At 40.7% G+C, this 21,386-nt stretch overlaps 1 protein-coding gene across 3 annotated transcripts; it reads left to right on the top strand.

The window, feature by feature from the left end:
• Positions 1–716: 716 nt before the first annotated feature.
• psme4a (proteasome activator subunit 4a) lies at positions 717–21,266 on the top strand. Of its 3 annotated transcripts, none has more exons than XM_037271531.1 (48): positions 717–1,306; positions 2,177–2,317; positions 2,390–2,506; positions 4,135–4,191; positions 5,255–5,299; positions 6,316–6,465; positions 6,834–6,897; positions 6,985–7,059; positions 7,358–7,459; positions 7,564–7,656; positions 8,434–8,699; positions 8,835–9,021; positions 9,154–9,243; positions 9,331–9,395; positions 9,730–9,880; positions 9,959–10,057; positions 10,232–10,301; positions 10,386–10,453; positions 10,531–10,746; positions 11,294–11,451; positions 11,541–11,636; positions 11,826–11,881; positions 11,988–12,044; positions 12,123–12,178; positions 12,419–12,517; positions 12,619–12,681; positions 12,749–12,844; positions 12,955–13,086; positions 13,189–13,398; positions 13,514–13,650; positions 13,741–13,794; positions 13,865–13,994; positions 14,080–14,161; positions 14,263–14,419; positions 14,511–14,580; positions 14,678–14,803; positions 14,878–15,030; positions 15,128–15,232; positions 15,316–15,407; positions 15,485–15,616; positions 17,512–17,720; positions 17,793–17,878; positions 17,959–18,087; positions 18,651–18,806; positions 19,505–19,667; positions 19,772–19,905; positions 19,972–20,112; positions 20,285–21,266. In XM_037271531.1, exons 1-47 carry the CDS (start codon positions 1,110–1,112, stop codon positions 20,104–20,106), a joined length of 5,526 nt encoding a protein of 1,841 aa, XP_037127426.1. In that variant the 5' UTR covers positions 717–1,109; the 3' UTR covers positions 20,107–20,112; positions 20,285–21,266. The 3 variants fall into 3 exon arrangements, with proteins under 3 accessions (XP_037127426.1, XP_037127425.1, XP_037127427.1); XM_037271530.1 differs by having other exon boundaries at positions 718–1,306; positions 7,358–7,480; XM_037271532.1 differs by lacking the exon at positions 4,135–4,191 and having other exon boundaries at positions 718–1,306; positions 7,358–7,480.
• The last annotated feature ends 120 nt before the right edge of the window (positions 21,267–21,386 follow it).

The raw sequence follows: 21,386 nt of genomic DNA, 5'->3' as shown, positions 1-21,386 counted from the left end.
CGATTTTCTTATCCTTCATTATGACGTAGGCAGCGCTGAATCTCGTTTCAGAGTGGGACGTCTGTAATGATGAAAGAGTATTTGTACCACCACCTATAGCCACCAGATGGCAGGCAATTACAAATTTGTGATTGCAAACCACTCAATTGTGATCAAGGTACATACAAATTGCGACATAAAAGAATTACAAATTAAAGAATGAGGTTGTAATGACACTCAGATGATTTGTACGATATTTACAGTAAATAACTAGAGCCACAGTAAACAACGGCAGCCCTTATGCTGGTCTTTAATATGATACTTATGGTGATAGAGCTTTTTAGGTGGTGTATTGCTGTAATAAAAAAGGGAATTAAAAAAAAAAGATTTCAATTGCCCAAAACGACGCATATTGCCCAAATATTTACAGAGGTGACGTTGAAATTACAAAACCAGACAAACGTTTCTTTACAGTACATTTGAATTAACAGTTAAAATGGAGAAAGAAAAGAAAGAAAGCCCATTTAATCCCACAAAGCGCAATCGAAATGCTGCGACATTAGAGCTGAGAACACGCGTTGCTTTTCAAAAAATATTTCAAGTCAGCTCAAGGATAAACGCCTATAAATACAAAAAGAATTTCTGAGTATTGAAAGCTTGGGAAATGTAGTCTTTGATATTAACCGGATATGACGACAGAAATGCGTCGGTCGGCTGGGTGTCGTCTGCCCTTGTGCTGCACCGTAGTTGGATGAATCAGTCGACGTTGAACGGTCTTTGGGAAAGAACTGAGCCTTTGTAATAGAACGCTAACTTTAGCTAGGCTGCTAGCTGCTTGTCATATTAACGATTCCGTTTGCCGAAGAGAATTGTTCGAGTGCCAACGCTTTATTCCTCGGCCTTAACATATTAAGATCGGTTCATGCTAACGTTTCTATGAAGAGAGGCGATCTTAACTTGGGATAAATGGCTACTGAGCTTGTCATCAACTTGTGACTCTCTTATTTAGTCACATCGTGGTCCAACAACTGGACAAGCTAGCGCAGAAATCGTTTTATTTATCGATGTCTTATAGCTACCACAACAACTAAGTAATATCTATTTAAACTTGTCGTTTTGAATTTGATAATATGAACGAGGCACAGCTGGATGAATTGGGATTTCTTCCTCAAAAGGACATCGTATATAACAAACTTCTGCCTTATGCGGATAGGCTCGATGAAGAATCTAATGATATTTTGAGTAAAATTAAGGGAAACTTGACCCGGGCTGTTCAGTTCAGAGAAATATGGCCCGGTGGGCTCTTTTGGACGAGGAAACTTTCCACGTGAGTATTTTAAAAAATGATCTTCTCTGATTATCCCCAATAGTGAGACCAAGAAGTGAGCTAGAAACAGTTGCTAACCTTGCGCCCCCCTAATACGTCAACAAGTACAGTTACGAAAGTTATGCTAATACCTTGAGGTTCTTAGTATACAGATTCGCTTGATATTGTGTAACAAGTATCGGGAAAGAAAACGGTTTTTAAATGAGTGGATGCGTAGTTATGTGTCAATATGATCGTTTTGGTTTGTGTTTGCTCCAGCTGCATAATTTATTCGATTTTATATGAAATTATTTATTGGAGCATTGAATATTCATTGATTGTAATTTTTGTGCCAAAAGTTTGAAAATTACAGAACGTACAACCCAAGAAATCGAAATGTATTATTATATTATTGTTTATTAACACAAGACTAATATTAATTTTGATGTCAGGTCTCTACTTTTTCAACATGTGTTATTTGTTTACTTAGTCATGAATCACATGATACTGGCATCTTTCAACATGACATTGGATTATTTAGAGTGCTGTTTCAATTTGTACTTTGTTGCTAGGTTGATTAATCCGTTTCTGTCCCCATGTTGGCACATTGCTCTAGCCCAGAGTGAGGCACTACCGGCTCAGAGAGATGGAAAGTTCACAATGGGGTTTGACCCAGATTCTGCTCGCTGCTATTAAGGCATACAAGTGGTGACACAACCATTTCAAAACAGTCAATTTCACAGCTCCGCAGGCATTTTATGGGACTCAACGTCACGTTTATGAAACAAGCGATTCAAAAAAATAGATGAATGGGCTATCTGTGCAATGTGTCATGACCTGTTTTTGTTACACTGAAAATCATAACAATATAATGTTTTTTATCCAATGTAGGTATTTACGACTATACGGCCGGAAGTTCAGCAAAGAAGACCACGTGCTATTTATTAAATTGCTCTATGAGCTAGTTACCATCCCTCGCCTAGAGATCAGCATGATGCAAGGCCTGGCGCGTCTCCTCATCAACCTGCTCAAGTAAGAGTTACATGGTCTGAAGAAGCAAACCTGTTTACACATGAGCCTGACTCTGTGTCTTGTCCTTCGAAGGAAAAAGGAGCTTCTCTCAAGGGAGGACCTGGAATTGCCTTGGAGACCTCTGTATGAACTGCATTACAGGATCCTTTTCTCCAAGACGGAGCATCTGGGACTCAATTGGTTTCCCAAGTAGGCTTTTGTTACTGCTTATGCTGTGACGTGAACTAAAACACACTGCCAACTGACTTCACCTTGATTTGACACATTTCAGGATCTCCATTTGCTTTTGCAGATACCACTTATGGCTATAGCTCACCTGCCAACTATTGCCTGAATGATAGTATAACCTCAAAACTTGAACACTCAATTTTTTTGGACTAAACTATTTTCTACTGAACACTGCAGCTTGGACTGAAATGCATACGCAAAAAAAGTAAACATAGTTGTCTACCGCTCGCTAAGCCTGTGTCACTAGATTCACTGATGCTGGTTTGACCTCTCATTTTTTTGTCATACTTAGGCTGGTTAGTTTGAGCAAATATTTTGGGCGCTTCCAAATTGAATGACCTTTGTTTGGGGTGTTCATGTTTGGAGGTGGTGACGCCATTGTACTGTATGTGCTTTCTCTCTGTACGTCTGCCTACATTCCCCCAAAACTGTCTTGCTATGTAGCCTTTTCCAAGTCACACCATACTGCTATGCACAATTCTTATATCTAAACTCACTTGTGTTCTGATCCAGCTTGATTTGTAAAAGTTGGCATGCGCAAAAACGAGCACAAACTTGATTGGGTCTGGAAAATGATCAGTATTGTTGCATGCTCGGGATAGTTATGTGCAAATAGATTAAGTGGATTGAGAGGGGGCCACTGGGGAGAATTTGTAAACTTGTAAACAATGTTTCAACATCATCTACTGTGCGATGCAATTTTATAGCTTCTGATCGATCTAAGCTTTGGATTAAATTTAAGGGTTGACTTGGAGCCAGTCACAAGTAGTCATCATGCCATATTGCCAGTGATAAGAAGTCATTTAAACTGTACATTTTCTACTGTCATGTCATTTCACCATACTGTTTCAATTGGGGCTGCCCTCTTCCAGAGCAGTTTGTGTTGTTGTGCTGTGACCTATCCCAAGTTTTAAATGCAGTGTTACGCAGGATGTGCAGATACGTCCAGTGCACATGCATTTGGGGCAAGTGAAACAAATGGCATTTTTATGGGGTAGTTAGCTTCCCTCAAAGGACGTGTTGTCAAACGTATTTCACTCGTACAGAGCTCTTCCAAAAGTTCCACGATGAAAACCATTAAAGTTACCCTAAGTGCAAAACCCTCTTAAATATTTAATAATCCAGATGCATGAGTGAGCACACACCTCAGTGCCCACTTTTTGGAATCTTCGTAAAAGATCACAATTGTTCAAGGCCATGCGCAGTATTTCGACCAACAGCATGTGCAATCTGTTGAAATCAAACTAGACGTTTAAGTCATAATATTACATTATATTTGAATTGCTTTTACAATGACATGCACATCTCACGCAACTTTTGGGAGGCATTACAATGTCTCTCATCCATTGTGTTCTTAACGCAAGGTGCTCTTGTATGGTGCTAAAGGAACGTTGTGTGTTTCTGACGCTTTGCAAGCATATCTGTTATCACCGCCGATGTGAACTAGCTGCTTTGGCTGACAAGCCAGCTCACCTTTTTCAAACTGACACAAATGCACGAATATACTAGTCATATACAGTATTCATATTCTGCGTGATTGACTCTTTGCCTGGTGCTGAGTGTGTTCTTTGTCCCCTTTCCACATTCAGTTCTCCAAGGCCCCGTTCATCCGCTAAACTCATTATGATAAAATTGATTCAGAGGTGGTAAGGACAACATCGTTCCTCTTTTGTGTTTTACTTTTGAATTCAACCCCCCACCCCCACATTGCATGTGTCAACTGGAGAGACCATGTGTAACTTGGTATCAGAAGATAAATCAATGTTAACATTTCAATCATAGGCATTAGAATAGTGTCACACCGCAGCTAACATGGTTTCCCCTTCCACCATTCTCATTGAGATCATTCTTAAAATTCCTCTTCCTTCCAAAACCTGTAATGAGGGCTTATCCTACTGGCATATGGACAGCATTGTCATACTAGTAAAATGCAACACTGCTCAGTAGTTCAACTGGAATTAGAGCATCATGAACTCCTGTCACGCTTCTTCCCGACCTGGAATGCGTCCGGGGAAACGTGAAGGTTCATTCCTAACCTATGAGGGAATCGGGTTCTCCTTCCTTGAGTCTCTAGGGCCAATAAATATTCCCCTTATTACTGGCTCATGATTGACGGATTTAAGACGCATGTCTATTTATTTTGTTAGCTGAAAGTGCTATACATTTAGGGAAGACTACTACCGTACAAGTGTGAGAGCTCTAAAAAGCATTGAGCGATCGAAATTGAGATGTGTTGTGCAGTTGGTGATTGGGTTTGGCAGGCCATTTCCAACAAGGCATGGCTTCAGCGCGCATGTGAGCACAGTTGTAGGATTGTGGGCGAGGCCACTCCAAAGCTCTGGTTATATTGGTCTAGAGCTTTCAACACTCTTATATGACTCAGTATTCTTGTTTTTACATTGAATGCCAACGTTATCATGCCAGGAATGTGTAAAGTTATTAATACAAATACTAATGCAAATACAGTACCACATCTTATAAACAAGTGATATGATTTGTGTGTGTGGTTATTATTATTATTTTTAGATGATTACAGCCACAATAGCATTCTCATAGTGTTAATAAATATTCAAACCTATGCAAGGCTTCTTTCTGTATGCATGGGGTCCGATTCAAACGGCATTGCTGTGAAGGAATTCTTTTTACATATATGATTCTGCAATTTAGACATAACCATGATACCATTTTTTGTGTTTTTATTTGCTACAGCTCCGTAGAAGGTGTGCTGAAGACACTAGTGAGAAACTGCAGGCCGTAAGTATACCTTGATATCCCGATGCAGTCAATATATATATTAAAAAAAAAAGACGATGCAGCAATTGTAAAATCCAAAGGTTTCTAAATCCAAACAATTTTAGATCAGTTTTTATGAATGTGGCATTTGTATCTTGATAGGAGGCCTTTTTGTAATTTACAGATGTCATATGCTTACACTACTACAGTTTCAAAATGTGAAAGAAAGGTAATGAACATAAATCATCAAATCACTTTAGGGATTTTAATTCAATGGAAACTGCTAGAAAGGGTCTTGAAGCTGATAGAACAATTGTGCTAGCTGGATCAACAATGGAGAAAAGGCTTCCTTAATGCCCTGGCATATTGCGGACTGCAAAAGACGAGCAGTATGATCCCGGTGTCCATAAATAAGTTGCTCCTTAACTTTGTGCACCACAGTTATATGTGCACCCATCTTAGGCAAGCAGTAGGATGTCCCTCACTTCGCACTTAGTCAGATAATCCTATTATCTCATCTAATTCCATCTTGTGTGAGAGTTGCCTGTCACTGGGACGGGAGTGTAATTTGTGGTCAGATGGTACAGCAGTAGGAGGCAGGGCCAAATGGCCTTTGGCTGCAAGTAGCTGTGTTTGCTGTTCCCCAAAGGAGGCTAGTGGCCTGACATAACCTGCCGAGTTTACGCGCGCTTAATGAACCATAGCAAAACCCCCGGTGGGATTATGGGTCCATTAGAACCACTGGATTGATGCTAACAGCCAGAATGTGCCAGGTGTGTGATTTATCATCTCCTCACTCATAGATTTTAGTGCTGCAGGTTCTGGTTTCAGTTATTGCAATCGTTTTTGCCAATACAGTACGTATTCCAAACATGCTGGTTTATAAAAAAAAATATTTGATCTCCAATTATGTTTCTCTAATACAGTGGTATGTAGAGAATGTTTTTTTTCCCCAGATGAGGCTAAAATGCTTTTTTTTTTTTTTTTTTTTTTTTATACAAAATGACATCTATATGTGACTCTCTGTTCTTTTATAGTTATTTCCCAGAGTCAGCAACCCAGGAGATGCTGGATGAGTGGAGACCGCTATTTTGTCCGTTTGATGTCACCATGCAGAGAGCAGTCTGCTACTTTGAACTCTTTCTACCCACAACTCTACCACCGGAGCTCCACCATAAGGGTTTTAAGTAAGTGTGCCTTAAATTGACACACATAACTTGTTTTCTCCATTGAGTTTGTAAGGTCAGTGAGTTTCCACCAGGCTCAGTGTTTTTTTGTTTTGTTTTTTTGCACATAAAAACCAATTTGCGTCACAACAGACCGCTTTTATTCATGTGAGAACATTTGATATGCAGAGTAGTGTTGCCCCATGAGGCGTTTATTTGAGAAAAAAAAAAAAGCAAACCTGCTGCAATCAGACATACTAACTGTATATTTTGTAAACTGCAAATGTTCAGTAATATCAATCTTACCTTCACAATACTATAATTGCCAAGAATTCAAATGTTTTGCACCACATTCATTTTCTGTATGTACCAAATTGATTTTCTTACAGGTTGTGGTTTGAAGAGTTGATCAACTTGTGGGTATCCGTTCAGAATCTTCCAAGTTGGGAATTGGTGAGCACTGTAGATGTTTGTTTTCATGGCCCGTAACAACAATGCCTGTTCTTGTCTTGCTTGTGTGTAAATGCACTCTTTTTGTAGAATCTGGTGAATCTCTTTGCTCGCTTGGCCAAAGACAATATCGGATACATTGACTGGGATCCTTATATTCCGAAGGTACGTGTTTTGCAAGTTTAGGGGTTTATGAATGTGTTCTCTCGTGTGTCATGACCAGTGTGTTTGTGACTCAAGGTGTGTGTTTCACACCCACCGCTGCTTGTGGGAAACAAACTATCAAGTTTCTTTGTTGATCCAGTTTGTCATAGATTTCAAGTAACGCATTATGTTCCAAGTGTTTGACTCTTCTCTGAAAAACACAAAAAATAAGCAAAGTTTACTTTTACGAAATCACAAGCAAATTGTTTTATATGTATATAGTTGTTAATAAGTCAGCTTTACTCTTTCCACTTTTTAGATATTCACAAGAGTCCTGAGGAGCTTCAATCTTCCCGTGGGGACCAGCCAGATGATGTTCCCACGATACTTGACCAATGCCTACGATATCGGCCATGTGGCGGTATGGCTAGCATGTCTTCTGGTTAGTCCTTACTCCAGGCATAGTGGCAACCTCAATCAAAATATGCAGAAGAAAAGACTGTCATCACTTACTGTCAATTTCAGGGTGGACCAAGTAAACAAGCTCAAGCCCAACTCACTGGCCTTTTCAACAGCATCACATCTTTCTTTCACCCATCAAATCATGGCCGCTGGTTGGTGAGTGCCTTTTTTTCTATTTTACTTCTTCTTAAAGACTTTTTCAAAATATATGCGCGCTATTATTCCACATTATCTGGAAAGTCAGTAAATTATAGTTTTGTTTCAGAGACATTGTGCACTCGAGGTGTGTATCATCAACTTCCAGTCTTTGGTGGACATGTTGATATTTTCGGCTATCATTCTTTCCAACTTGTGTCAGCAATATGAACTGCGTCAGACTGAACACTCGTCATTGCCTCTTGAATCCCATTGGCTGTCTAGCTTTGCGTGTCTAGTGCAGAAATAACAAGAACACATGTGAGTGAGATTGCTGCAATAGTATTAAATGTCCGCATGAGCAGGCGCACATGCCATTCTGTTTGAGGAAGCCCCTCTTGCCGACATGACACGACACAAGCGGCGACGTGCTACTTTTATTTTTAGAGAAGGGGTGAGTTGTGTGGCACAGTGGGCCAGTGTGCAAGGATGTCGCAATAAGGTTCTTAGGTTCAAACTTGGCCCTTGCTTTTCACATGCACAATTATACTGATTATTTTTTCATTTCAATGTTTTTATTTAATTTGAGCATTTTTTTCATTTGTCGTCACTACAATATTTTATGTGATATTAGAAATATCCCAGAATGTCTTCTGATATGAACCTTTATCACCTACTCATGCAGTAGTCGTGCATATTTATGTACTGAATGAGAAGTGATCAAAGTGGCCTCACATTTACAATTAGGTTCAACCTCCAGATAACCTGTACCATGTGTCTGTGTTCTGTCGTACTCAGATGAAGCTCATGAAGTTGCTGCAGCGTCTCCCTGCCATTGTTGTTAGCCGGCTGCATGCAGAGCGCTACAGAAAGCCGTCGTGGCTAACACCCGTCCCCCACACGCACAAGCTCACTGAGGACGATATCACGCATTTTGTGGAGAGTATGATGCAGCCGGTTCTGCTGGCCATGTTCAGCAAAACAGGCAGTCTTGATGCCGCTCGGGCTCTGCAGAACCTCGCTCTGATGAGGCCCGAGTTGGTCATTCCTCCCGTTCTTGAGAGGTGAGTACTTTTTTTCCAACGAAATGGGTGCATTTTCTAGCGTCTGTCAGATTGCTGCCAGTTTTCCACATTGATCCAGAAACAGGCACACTCTTTGGAATTAACATAAAAGGCTAATTGTTGTCTTTTCTGTAGAACATACCCCGCACTGGAAACTCTAACAGAGCCCCACCAGCTGACAGCCACCCTAAGTTGCATGATCGGTGTAGCACGGAGTTTAGTGTCTGGTGGGAAGTACCTTCCCGAGGGGCCTACTCACATGTTGCCCCTACTCATGAGGTCCTTGCCTGGAGTTGATCCAAATGACTTCAGCAAGTGCATGGTGGGATTCTTTCCTTTGCATTTTTCAATCATTTCTGATATGGTTATAAATAAATAAATGTTGACATATTGTTCCTTCATACATGATATTGTTATAAATGAATAAATGTTCATATATTGCTCCTTCATACAGATCACCTTCCAGTTTATTGCAACATTTGTGACTCTTGTGCCTTTGGTGGACTGTTCGTCTGCTCTACATGAAAGAACAGACCTGACGGAGGTGAATTGCTGTTCACTCAGTTTTGTCAGTTTGAGTAAGACAGCATAAGTACTCGTATTGATTTGTTTTGAACTTTGCCTAACTAAGGTGGAAAGGGAAATGTGCTCAGCCTCTGCCGAATTTGAAGACTTTGTGCTTCAATTTATGGACAGGTACGCTAAAGAATGATGTTGAATGAATGTTTGAATTGTGATATGGGCTAATAATGTTTGCTGACTATAACCTTGCTACAGTTCAAATATAAATATTAATCGAACATCAATTTATTTGTAAACCAATGTGCATTTTGCCTGATTACATTTTCATTGTGTAAAAATGAGAAAGTGGACTGAAGGAAGGTCTTCTCTGTTGCTTATTAGTTTGAAGTTACATGACTGCCAATGGAGTAAAGTGCAATATTTACATGTACGCTATTTTGCTTCTCCGAGCAAGCTGCTTTGTTCCACCATTCTAAAAAGGTATTTGCATATTTGATCATATCTGCAGGTGCTTTGCTTTGATCGACAGCAGCACACTAGAACAAACGCGTGAGGAAACAGAAACTGAGAAAATGACCCACTTGGAGAGTTTGGTAGAGCTGGGCTTGTCTTCTACTTTCAGCACTATCCTCACTCAGTGCTCTTTGGACATCTTCATGGTACAAACAGGAGAAAATGTAGATGTCTGGGAAACCAAGCTGTCACACTCAATTACGATCATGTCTGTTATTGTACAGGTGGCGCTGGAAAAGGTTTTCAACTTTGCAACTACCAACATTTTTGAGACTCGTGTAGCCGGAAGGATGGTGGCGGACATGTGCCGGGCTGCTGCCAAGGTAACGCACAAATAATGAACAATAACAGTATGGTTTTCATAATCCTGTTAGCTTTATTATGACTGATATCCCCCCAAATAATCCATTACCCTTAATTGATTGATCACCCAATGCATGAGTTAAGTAGTTATGTTGTAGCTTGCTGCTGAATCCACAATTTTTTCTTTCTTTCAGTGTCACCCTGCAGAGTCTCTTAAAATGTTTGTGCCTCACTGCTGCAGTCAAATACAACAAATTGCTGCCAGTAAGTGCACCGCTGGCCCAAATGAAGGAGTTCCTCGCAAGGTTTTATACTTGACTGATGTACACTTTGATTTCATTCAAACAGATGAGGAAGTGTTACATGAAGAGGAACTGGACAAGGAGTTTTTATGGAATCTTCAGCTTCTGTCTGAGGTGAACTAAGCTCCTTTTTTTTTTTTTTTTTCCTCCCTTCGCCATCATTGGCTCTTCTCTCCTTGTGCCCTCGACAGGTTACTCGAGTCGATGGTCAGAAGCTCCTGGCCTATTCCTCTGACTTGGTCCAGATTTTGCAGTTGACACTTCACCTCAAGTGTAAGCAGGGATACGTCCTAGCGTGCAACTTGCTGCATCACATCCTCCGCTCCACGGCCCTCATCTATCCGACGGAGTACTGCAGTGTGCCAAGTGGCTTCTGCCAACCAATCAAAGACTACCTACCCATCAAGGTGGTGACTCGTCGCTTAAAGCAGTTTTATATATATTTATGTACGCACGCACACACACAGACACGTGCGTGGAGATAGGCAATAGACAGAGCTATACATACTTATGTATGTATAGAGAAGCAAATATGGTTTTCTGCAGTTTGAGCCCAATTGGATTTGTTGTGTTCCCCTCACCATGTAAAAGGCTCTGCTTTGATTCTTGTTGGACGGGTCTTCAGTAGAAAGACGAAAGTCTCTCTTGCGGTTTTGACTCTTGTTGCCAGGGGTACTGCAGGTCTGAATGAGTGTTTTATGGCTGAGTCAGTCTCAAGTAAATCCAGTTTCTTTGAAATGCACTGCCCCACTCTTGTGTAAAGATAGCCTTATAAAATGCGAACTATGGGTATACCTGAAACATTGACTATGTTGACACATTGTTTTCTCCCAGTTTATTTGATTCGATCTTGTTGTTCACTATGACCCATCAACTGTAATCAAAGGTGATGAAAATGTATCTTTTGTTGAAAACATTTTGGAAACTTCTGTTGTTTGAAATTGGCCCATGCAGGATTGGGGTCGTCCAGGTGACTTGTGGAACTTGAACATCCGGTGGCATGTGCCCAGTGCTGAAGAGACCACCTTTACCTTTTATTTACTGGACCTGATCCTTAAGCCAGAACTGAAGAGGCTTCAAAGTTTTGCAGAGGGACAGCAAGAAATGAGCAGGTAAGGTATACTGTAGTACAATTTTGGAATCAAAGTGCAACAGTGAAGTTAAGATTTCCTTCTTTCTTTTTGGTCTCTTCTCTGTACAGGGATGATGTCCTACAGAGTCTCACTATTCTTCAGCACTGCCTCTTGGGGGCTGGTGGTCTTATGCCTCCTTTGAAGGGAGAACCTATACCTGAATTGTGAGAAGTTTTGCTTTTTTTTGTTGGAAAACATTTGACATTGGTCTTTATTATGAAGTCATGATCTTGATGATTGCATTATATTTTCTTTGGGGGTTTCATCTTGTTGTAATTGTAGTTTTGTCATTGTTTTGCTTTCAGCTCATTTTGATACATAAATGCTTCATAACTTTGTGCTTTTTGAAACAGGGTCCATAGTATGGTGAATCTAGATGAAACCACCCTGTATACTGGAACGGAGTATGGTATGTGCAAAACTTTTATTTCAGATAGTATATCTTAAATGAGAAATTGTTTCAGATAAAAGTCAGTATCTCCTACAATGTAATGTCATTTGATTTTGTTTTCCAGATGAGTCCAAAGAGAACTACAGAGTATCAATTTGTGATGTGATGAGACAGTTGCTTCGTAAGTATTAAGCCCACACTATGTCACTATTTCTTAGTCTTAATTGTTAATGTTGTTTTAACTTTTATTTTTTTCCAGATTATATACTGGAACACTCTGAAGATGACACAAAGTCACTCTTCTCCATCATAAAGGTATATAGACCAGCAATCGTGTTGTTTAAACAGTGCAAACATTTTGACAAATATTTGAGTGTCATAGTTGGGCTCAACTTGTTGCACATCACCTGATTCCAAATCAAATAAGCGTAAATAATGTGATTTGTAGATAAAAAGGAGAGTATTAGTAATCATATGCAAGCATTTTGAATGAATTTGTCACATTTAAGTAACATCTTATCCAACACAAGATGGTTGTTGTCTCGATTCTTTCAGATTATCAGTGATTTGCTGCACTTTAAAGGTTCCCACAAGCATGAGTTTGACTCTCGCTGGAAGAGCTTCAACCTTGTGAAAAAATCCATGGAAAACAGGGTGAGACGCTTAAATTGGGCTGACATCTGATTTGTACGCTTTAAATCCATGAAAATAAGGAACTCACTGTAAAACAATTTAAACTTTGTATTTATTTGCAGCTTAATGGCAGAAAACGGCATATTAGAGCTCTGCTCATAGATCGAGTCATGCTCCAGCATGAAGTAAGTTGGTCACATTTGCAAGTCATGTCATCGTGGTGGTGCATTTTTTAACTTGGTGGATTACCAGATGCGCAAGCTGACGGTTGAAGGGTGCCAGTACCGGAGCATTCACCAAGAGCTGATGAGGGACCTCTTGCGGCTGTCCACAAGCACCTACAGCCAAGTGAGTACACTGCAAAGTCATTGTTTTATTTTCATTTGTCTGATTCACCATACTCTTGTCTAATGTTTTATATTAGACTTTAGATCTGAAATATTTTGTTTCCTTTGCAGGTACGTAGTAAAGCCCAAAGTGCATTGTTCACTGCACTTGGCACATACAATTTCTGCTGTCGAGATGTGATCCCCCATGTCCTTGAGTTTCTCAACCCCGACAACAGTAGCGTCACACAGCAGCAATTCAAAGTATGACATTCCTAAACTATTACGTTTCCCTATCATGTCTATTTTTGATTTGTATCAGAGTAGGTGTTAGATGCTGCCACATAATTGCCACTGCCTTTCCAGGGTGCCTTGTATTGTCTCCTCGGAAATCACAGTGGCGTGTGCCTGGCCAATTTGCATGACTGGGAGTGCATTGCCCTGACATGGCCTGCTATTGTTCGATCTGGCCTCAGTTCGGCCATGTCTTTGGAGAAGCCCTCCATAGTGCGGCTTTTTGACGACCTTGCCGACAAAATCCACCGACAGTATGAGACCATCGGCATCGACTTCTCTGTAAGAGTTACTCAATAAAAATGTGAATATATGTTTGATTTTGGTGTACGGAACAGAACCCGGCAAATAAAATTGAAGATATTTACTTTGACTATTGTCCCCTTTCATCATTCAGATTCCTGAAGAGATCTGTGGTGTGGCTAAACAACTTATGGTCACTGGAAATCCCCTTCCTAAAGAGCCAGTTCCTTCAGAAGAAGAAACATTAAGAGGTGTTAGGAAACAGGAAGACAAGAATTTGGAGTCTGGCGAGTAAGTTGCTTCTAATGATATATCTGCTATTCCTTTTGTATTATAGTTTTGGGTGCTAGTATTAATTTGATCTATTTCTACCTGTTTTAGGAAGTACCAGCAACTCATTGGTGATTTATTGAGTTGCCTTGACAACAGAAACTTGTAGGTTTTTTTGACATTCCCCACATTCCAGTTCAGTGTTCAATCTTTATTTAATTTTTGAACGTTACAGGCCTTGGAAATTTGAACATATCGCTATTGGCTTCTTGTCATTGCTCTTGAGAGATGACCACCAACTCCCGCCAGCAGCTGTTTTGTTCTTCGTCAAAACCCTCAACCACGACTCCCTCTACGTCCGCAAGGTAAGTGGGCCTTGTTCACGTCTCACGACCGTGCACAAATTATGGCCAGACATTAATGGATGCATTTTTATATTTCCTCCAATAGGTGGCGATATCAGCCGTGGCAGGCATCATGAAACAAATAAAACGGCCTCATAAAAAAGTCCCAGTCAGCCCATCTGAGCTTTGTAAGCATCACTAAGTTTTGCCCATTCATATTGTTTGATTTTCCTAACTTTTTTTTTTTTAATCAAACAAATTGGAAAATATTTTTTGGTGTTTGTAAAAGGCACACTAGATGAGATGAGTGGTGGTATAGTGGCCGGTGACCGCCCAGACAACAAGTGGCTGCAGTATAATAGCAAGAACCTGCCAAGGACTCAGCAGGACTGGGATCTCTGTGTCTTTGTAGAAAAGACTCATTGGGGTTACTACAGTTGGCCAAGGTTCATTTTTAAAACTCTTCCATCTTTTTGTATTCTTCGTGGGGCTGGTTTTGTTGTATTTAGTTTTATTTTTGGTCACATTATTTTCTAGGAAACTGATGATGTATGCTCCTGAGAAAGAGCAGCCCAAACAGAACCGAGCAAGAGAAGAAATGACAGAGGTTTGTGTAGATTAATACATATAATTAGTATATATTTATTTTTTTAACCCTATTTTATTCATCTTTATCAAATGTTTTCTATTTTTTTTTTCCCCAGCCGGAGCAGATCATCTACGACCATTTCTCAGACCCAGTATTTATCAATCAGTTCATTGAGTTTCTCTCTCTCGAGGATCGAAAGGGCAAAGACAAATTTAGTACGCGCAGATTCTGTTTGTTCAAGGTGAGCCCAATTCTTTGGTGCTTTCAGTTTTAAGAAAGAGATGATGAAACCCACTTTGTCCTTTTTGTTTCCAGGGTTTGTTCCGCAATTTCGGTGATACCTTCCTGCCTCTGCTGCAGCCTCACATGGAGCGCTTGGTAGCAGACACCCATGAGAGTAAGCAGCGTTGTGTTGCAGAGATCATATCTGGCCTAATCAGAGGATGCAAACACTGGAGTTACTCCAAGGTGCAGTTTCACTCAGGATCCATACTTTTCTGTCTCTTGAACTTCTGCTGCACAACATTGTTTGGATTGAACTTTAATTTAAATGCTAAATTTGCAGGTCGAAAGCCTTTGGGAAGTGTTGTGTCCACTCATTCGTACAGCCTTGTCCAACATCACTGTAGAAACATATGCAGACTGGGGCACCTGCATCGCAACAGCTTGCGTAAGAATTCCTACACTGTGTTTATTACAACTTTTTTTAAATAAATAAATCTGTAATTTATGTCTGTTCTTTCCCATCGACAGGAGAGTAGAGACCCTCGCAAACTTCACTGGCTGTTTGAGATGCTCATGGAGTCTCCAGTCAATGGGGAGGGCGGCTCATTTGTTGATGCTTGGTCAGTAAAAAGATTGCCTGCTCAAAACAAAATACGGATTTTTTTTTTTGTAGTAATATATTTTACCTTCACTCCAGTCGACTCTACGTGCTGCAGGGAGGCCTCGCTCAGCAGGAGTGGCGTGTGCCAGAGCTCCTCCATAGATTGTTGCAGTACCTGGAGCCCAAACTGACTCAGGTTTACAAGAATGTACGGGAGCGGATTGGAAGGTGAGCATGGATATTCTTAAAATGGTTTCTTATCATACCCTCTCTGTTATTTAATTTTTCACTTTATCAACGTATCAAATTATTGGCATAACCCAGGGGTGGGCAAACTTTTTGACTCGCGGGCCGAACTGGGTTCTAAATTTGGATCAGAGGGCCGAACCAGGAGCAGATGGACGTAGTGTTTGTGTGAAGTAATATAAGTGACCTGTAAAGGTCATTGCATAAAAGATTTTGGCCTTTAGTAGGTAGTAAAGCATGGATATTCCAAACAAGTTTTTTGAAAACAAATGCATTTATTAACAGCATTAAAAAAAAAATCACTAAAAAACTGCTATCAGTGATTCTCATAAAATACGACACTATTATTAAAGATTAAAGATTAAAGTCCCAATGATCGTCACACACACACCTGGGTGTGGTGAAATTTGTCCTCTGCATTTAACCCATCCCCGTGTGATTTTAATCCATCCCCTGGGGGAGAGGGGAGCAGTGAGCAGCAGCGGTGCCGCGCTCGGGAATCAGTTGGTGATCTAACCCCCCAATTCCAACCCTTAATGCTGAGTGCCAAGCAGGGAGGCAATGGGTCCCATTTTTATAGTCTTTGGTATGACCCGGCCGGGGTTTGAACCCACAACCTTCCAGTCTCAGGGCGGACACTCTACCACTAGGCCACTGAGCTGTGTATTATGAATAACAGTCTCCATCACTTCAGTGCCTGCAAGTCAGATTAATGAAAAATGTTTATCTTATGAGATCACATCAAACAGCAAACATTCTGACCAAATATATCATCTTGAAGAATCGGTGAAAGCATACATCCAAATAAAGTAATCAAAACGGCAACACGGTGAGGGGTATCTGAACATCAGAGCAGAGTTTTAACTCACAAACACCTGGTAACAGAGGTGAGGAAACGGGAAACACTTCCTTAAAGTAAGCCTTAAGAACTTTACAGGTTAAGATTAGTCGCAAACAGGTGGTGCATCAATGTCCTTGAGCATCCTGCATTGTTTGAAAATGAGAATGGTCGCTAGTTTCAATCCCTGCTATGTGTACAAATCATATTCAAAATGCATTTTTTTACAACAAACTTGAGAGCCTCCCCTTCATTTTCAGTGGGAACAGTGTTGTTGGTCTCCCTTTTTTGCTAGTGCATCATAGTCTGGAGTAAAATTTGTTGTGGCAATTCTTAGGAGAGATCCGTTTACCTCGATCTGTGACGGGTTGATGTGGCTGAACGTCACGTCGCGTACGTCGAGCCAAATTGGCCACTCTTTTAACATTCGGCACTCACTTCTTTTCTTCGGGCCACTCATTTTAATGGAAGGATTCCAGGGGAAGGTTTGTGGGTGGCTTTAGCGTAAAACTGTATCTGAAAGCTCAGCGAGCGAATTACAAGAATGCTGTCGTCACAGCCCACGCTCTAAATTCGGGACTGATACAAATAGAGCGCGAGTGCGCCATGTCCGTACTACTGAGTACGTACGTACACGCACTTGTGAGTGTGCACCGAGCTTTCTGACACGGCTTCCGGTAGTAAATGCGCAGGCGAGCGGTTCCCCATCTACTGGGGAAACGCAGTCATTGCAGGCAAAATGACAAAAAAAAAAGTTTAATAATACAATTAATTCAGGGTTGGCGGGCCGGATTAAACGGTCCCGTGGGCCGGATGTGGCCCGCGGGCCGTAGTTTGCCCACCCCTGGCATAACCAGTGGCTGTCATCTTTTCTTCTCTGTTTTTTAATATATATTTCATGTCATTTTTTAACCTGAAATAGTTATTTTGAAAGTAAGGATAAATATAATCTTCTTGAAAGATTAAAAAAAAACAATAACTTGGATCTGACCTTTGAAATGGTGCATTAACCGTACATTTTCTCTTCACTTCCCTTCAGCGTGCTGACCTACATCTTCATGATAGATGTCAACCTGCCTTACACTCAGCCAACCACCTCACCTCGCATCTCGGACTTCACCGATAGAATTTTATTACAATTAAAGCCACTCACCGAGGGTGATGAGGAGATCCAGAACCATGTGGTTGAGGAGAATGAAGTGGGGGAGCAGGATGAGAGAACACAAGCGATCAAACTCCTCAAAACAGGTGTGTGAAAGATTAGTGACCCATGTAAAACAATTTACATCACTAACCTCCTCCCCGTTCACTTGTTTGTAGTCTTAAAGTGGCTAATTGCAAGTGCCGGCCGCTCCTACTCTACTGCTGTCCCGGACCATCTGCGCTTGTTGCCTCTACTCTTCAAGGTCGCTTCTTCACTTATATGCTATATCTACCTAAATGAGCTCCAACTGACCAATTCTGACATTTCTGTGTGCGGTTTCAGATTGCTCCAGTTGAGAATGATGACAGTTACGATGAGCTAAAGAGGGATGCAAAGACCTGCTTGTCTCTCATGTCCCAGGGGCTTCTTTACACAAAGCAGATCCCCATGGTGCTCAATGCCCTGCAAGAGGTAACTAGATTTTGCTAATTTATTATTTTATTTTCCTAATGAGCAAAATTTGTTTGAGGAATACTAGTGGTGGTATATTCATTGTACTATAGAGATTTTAGTTTTTTAGAGGAAACAGTTATTTGTTCAAATTATTACAATGTAGCTGTCTGGTCGAAAATGATATGTCCAAATGTGCTCAATTCATATTTTCCTGTCGTTCTTGATTTATTTTCCTGGGGATCCATGCTATTGTGCTGGTATTATTTTGGAAATTCATTTGATTCGTTTTTCCCACCACCAGTACAAAGCTGTGCCTGAGTGGAAACACTGCTAAAGAAAACTACCTGGATAGTGAATGAAATGAAAAGTAGACAATTGACGCAGCAATAGCTATAACTGAGGAATAACAGCCAGTACCATATTTAAAAGCATGGTATTAGATAACATCTATGAATGCGGCTGTCGTCATTATATATCTATGTATGTGTATAATAACAACCGCTAAATTGTGCACTTTGTTCCACTAGTGCGACAAAAGCTCAGCCTATTATTGACGTGATGACGCCGTCATGTGTTCACAGATTGCAGGCAGCAGCTCCTGGCACGCACGCTACACAGTGCTGACGTACCTCCAGATCATGGCCTTTTACAACCTCTTCACCTTCATGAGTGACCAGAAAGCAGTGAATGACGTACGGGCACTGGTTATAAGACTGCTGGAGGATGAGCAGCTGGAGGTAAAAAAAAACAAGCACTCATTCACACTACTTCAAGTAAAACAAAAAATGGTTCATGCTAGTCCGCCATCATAAGAGTGTCAGTCAGGACATTACATTAAATACACACTTGTTTGTGTTGGTGGCCTCTTGTCATCTTTTAGCTCCACAGTAGTGATTCAGCAATCACCTCCTATCTCTCCACTCGCATCCCCCCACATCCCTCCCTCTGTTCCTCTAACTGTTGCTATGGAAACCACAGGCTGCAGTAATCTGTTGCTATGGAGATAACTTTCAGATTGAAAGAGGAAGAGAGGAATAGAGTAGAGACAAAGAGTGGGGGGTAGCTGGAAGTCATTTTTGTTCGTCTCCTGCATTATACAATATGATGGCTTTGTAGATTTGTAGATTAGCCTGTCCGAATTGGTGATCAATAGTAATTGCAAGAATCATAAAGCAAAAAAAGTAAACATTTTGATAACGTAAATAAAAAAAAAATGATAAAAGAAAATGAAATTTTAATTGATCTTCATCACTGATTTAAGATTTACAAATATCATGAGCCCTATATGTTTACACTTAAGCGCAAAGTAAAAAGTTTGAGCGTGTCTTTGGCCACTAACTGTTATTCATTGTATTTTTCTAAGTAAGCATCCATCTTGTTTCAAATTTCATTACATGGTGTAAAGTGTACCAAAATATATCTACTTCCTCTCCAGGTGAGAGAAATGGCTGCCACCACACTCAGTGGCTTCCTCCAGTGCAATTTCTTGCACATGGATGCCCCCATGCAAGCTCACTTTGAGGCCCTGTGCAAAACCTGCCTGCCTAAAAAGAGAAAGAGAGGTGTCGAATCAATAGTGGACACTATACCCTCTGGAGGTGAGTCATGAATGTTTCTTGGGAGTGCCCCTCTCCTCACCCAAAACGTTAACCATGTCGATTTGAAATACAAATGAATTTGAGTTCCGAGCTTGTTTTCGCAGACCTGGTGCGGCGCCATGCTGGTGTTCTTGGGCTGAGCGCTTGCATCCTCTCCAGCCCTTATGATGTGCCCACCTGGATGCCCCAGCTATTAATGGACCTCAGTGCCCACCTCAATGATACCCAACCCATTGAAGTATGTCCTGTATGTCAATTTATTAAATGAACTGTAATGTTGCAACCTGGATGTGTTTGCCTCCAGATGACTGTGAAGAAAACCCTGTCCAACTTTCGGCGGACGCATCACGACAACTGGCAGGAGCATAAGCAGCAATTCACAGATGACCAGTTGTTGGTGCTTACTGACCTACTGGTGTCCCCTTGCTACTATGCCTAAAAGCTGGTAAAGCATTTTTGGGAAGCCCAATCAAAGCAAGATTCTATGTATTTTCAGACACTTAGACTAATATTTGTACAGGGATTTTCGGGAGATGAGTGACAATAATTTCATCCGTTTCTTCTTTTGTATACTTCACTTTTGTGTTTTTTTTTTCTCTTTTGCTTGGATTCCCCAGCCTGCATGGAGGAGGTGGCTGCAGTCCCAAGACATCCAGAAGTGGCACACAAAACTATTTGAAATGTTGTGTTATATCTATGTAGCTCATTTACATTTCTTCTATACTTAATATTTAAGGATCAATCATGGCAGGGATGAATGACCTGCAGTGTGTAACATTTCTGTACAGTTTTTTTGTTTTGTTTGTTTTTAGTTGTTTGATTGCGTTTGTGCACGCTTAAAAAGGTGTGGCGTGTCGGACACATTTCTCAGGATTACATCCCAAGAATCAACTCTGAGCCAACACGATGCCCGGGCGTAGGACATGTTGTTTTATCATTTTCCTCAATTGAAGCGTGTGTTTGGAAGTGTTTGTTGTGACCTGCAGAAAGTTGTCTACGGAACTCTTTGGATTAGGCTGTCACACAAGTTTGTGTGGGTGTTTGCTCAAGATAAGAAAGTTAGGCATTGTGTGTTTGTGTGTACATCATGCTTCAGCAAATATGCACAGACATTTATTTATTTATAAATTCTTGAAGTGCTGCATTTATTGTTTTCCCTAGCAAGTGTTTCTGCAGATTAAGTAGGTGGGCTTTATTGTTTTTTATTTATATGATTTTGGGGGCAAGCACTAGAGCCTATTTTCATCTACTGGGTACTCTTGCAAAGAAAAGGGAGAGAGTGCACTCCCCAATGCGGTGCTTTGTTTTGTGAAGACCTGAGCGATTCAAGGTTCTCCAGTGCATAACGCCATCCACTCTACCAATCCATAATTTCAATTAATCATTTCCCCTGTCCTAGAACTTGCAGAAATATTTTGCTCATCACGTTTTCATTTGACGACTTGAAGAGTCCAAACATTGAAGCATTTAGTACCTCACCTTTGTATAGTGTAGTGCCAAAATTGCAATGTCCCTATTGTATGATATTATGTATGAATAAATTGTTTATAAAACTGTAGCATGCATACCTTGTGGTTAGCACAACTGTCCTCTGCAGAATTTGCTTCAGACTTTAAATTGGCCAGAGGTGCGAATCTATGTAGGTTTATTTTGATACTCGTATGAGCTTTTCTAGAGCAGATGATAAATAGGTGAAATATTTAGTATCGCTAATATTCC

The sequence above is a fragment of the Syngnathus acus genome, chromosome 15 (genome assembly GCF_901709675.1).
Source record: "Syngnathus acus chromosome 15, fSynAcu1.2, whole genome shotgun sequence".
NCBI lineage: Eukaryota > Metazoa > Chordata > Actinopteri > Syngnathiformes > Syngnathidae > Syngnathus > Syngnathus acus.
Note: the sequence above shows the minus strand (reverse complement) of the source record. Positions and strands in the feature narration are given on the sequence as shown.

What these genes read in the sequence shown, in the direction of transcription:
- psme4a (XM_037271530.1), top strand. Translation starts at nt 1,110, where the DNA reads ATGAACGAGGCACAGCTGGATGAATTGGGATTTCTTCCTCAAAAGGAC. An exon ending in ATCTTCAGCTTCTGTCTGAG is followed by an intron (nt 10,454 to 10,530) that starts GTGAACTAAGCT and finishes TGCCCTCGACAG; the next exon opens with GTTACTCGAGTCGATGGTCA. An exon ending in ACTCCCTCTACGTCCGCAAG is followed by an intron (nt 13,995 to 14,079) that starts GTAAGTGGGCCT and finishes TTCCTCCAATAG; the next exon opens with GTGGCGATATCAGCCGTGGC.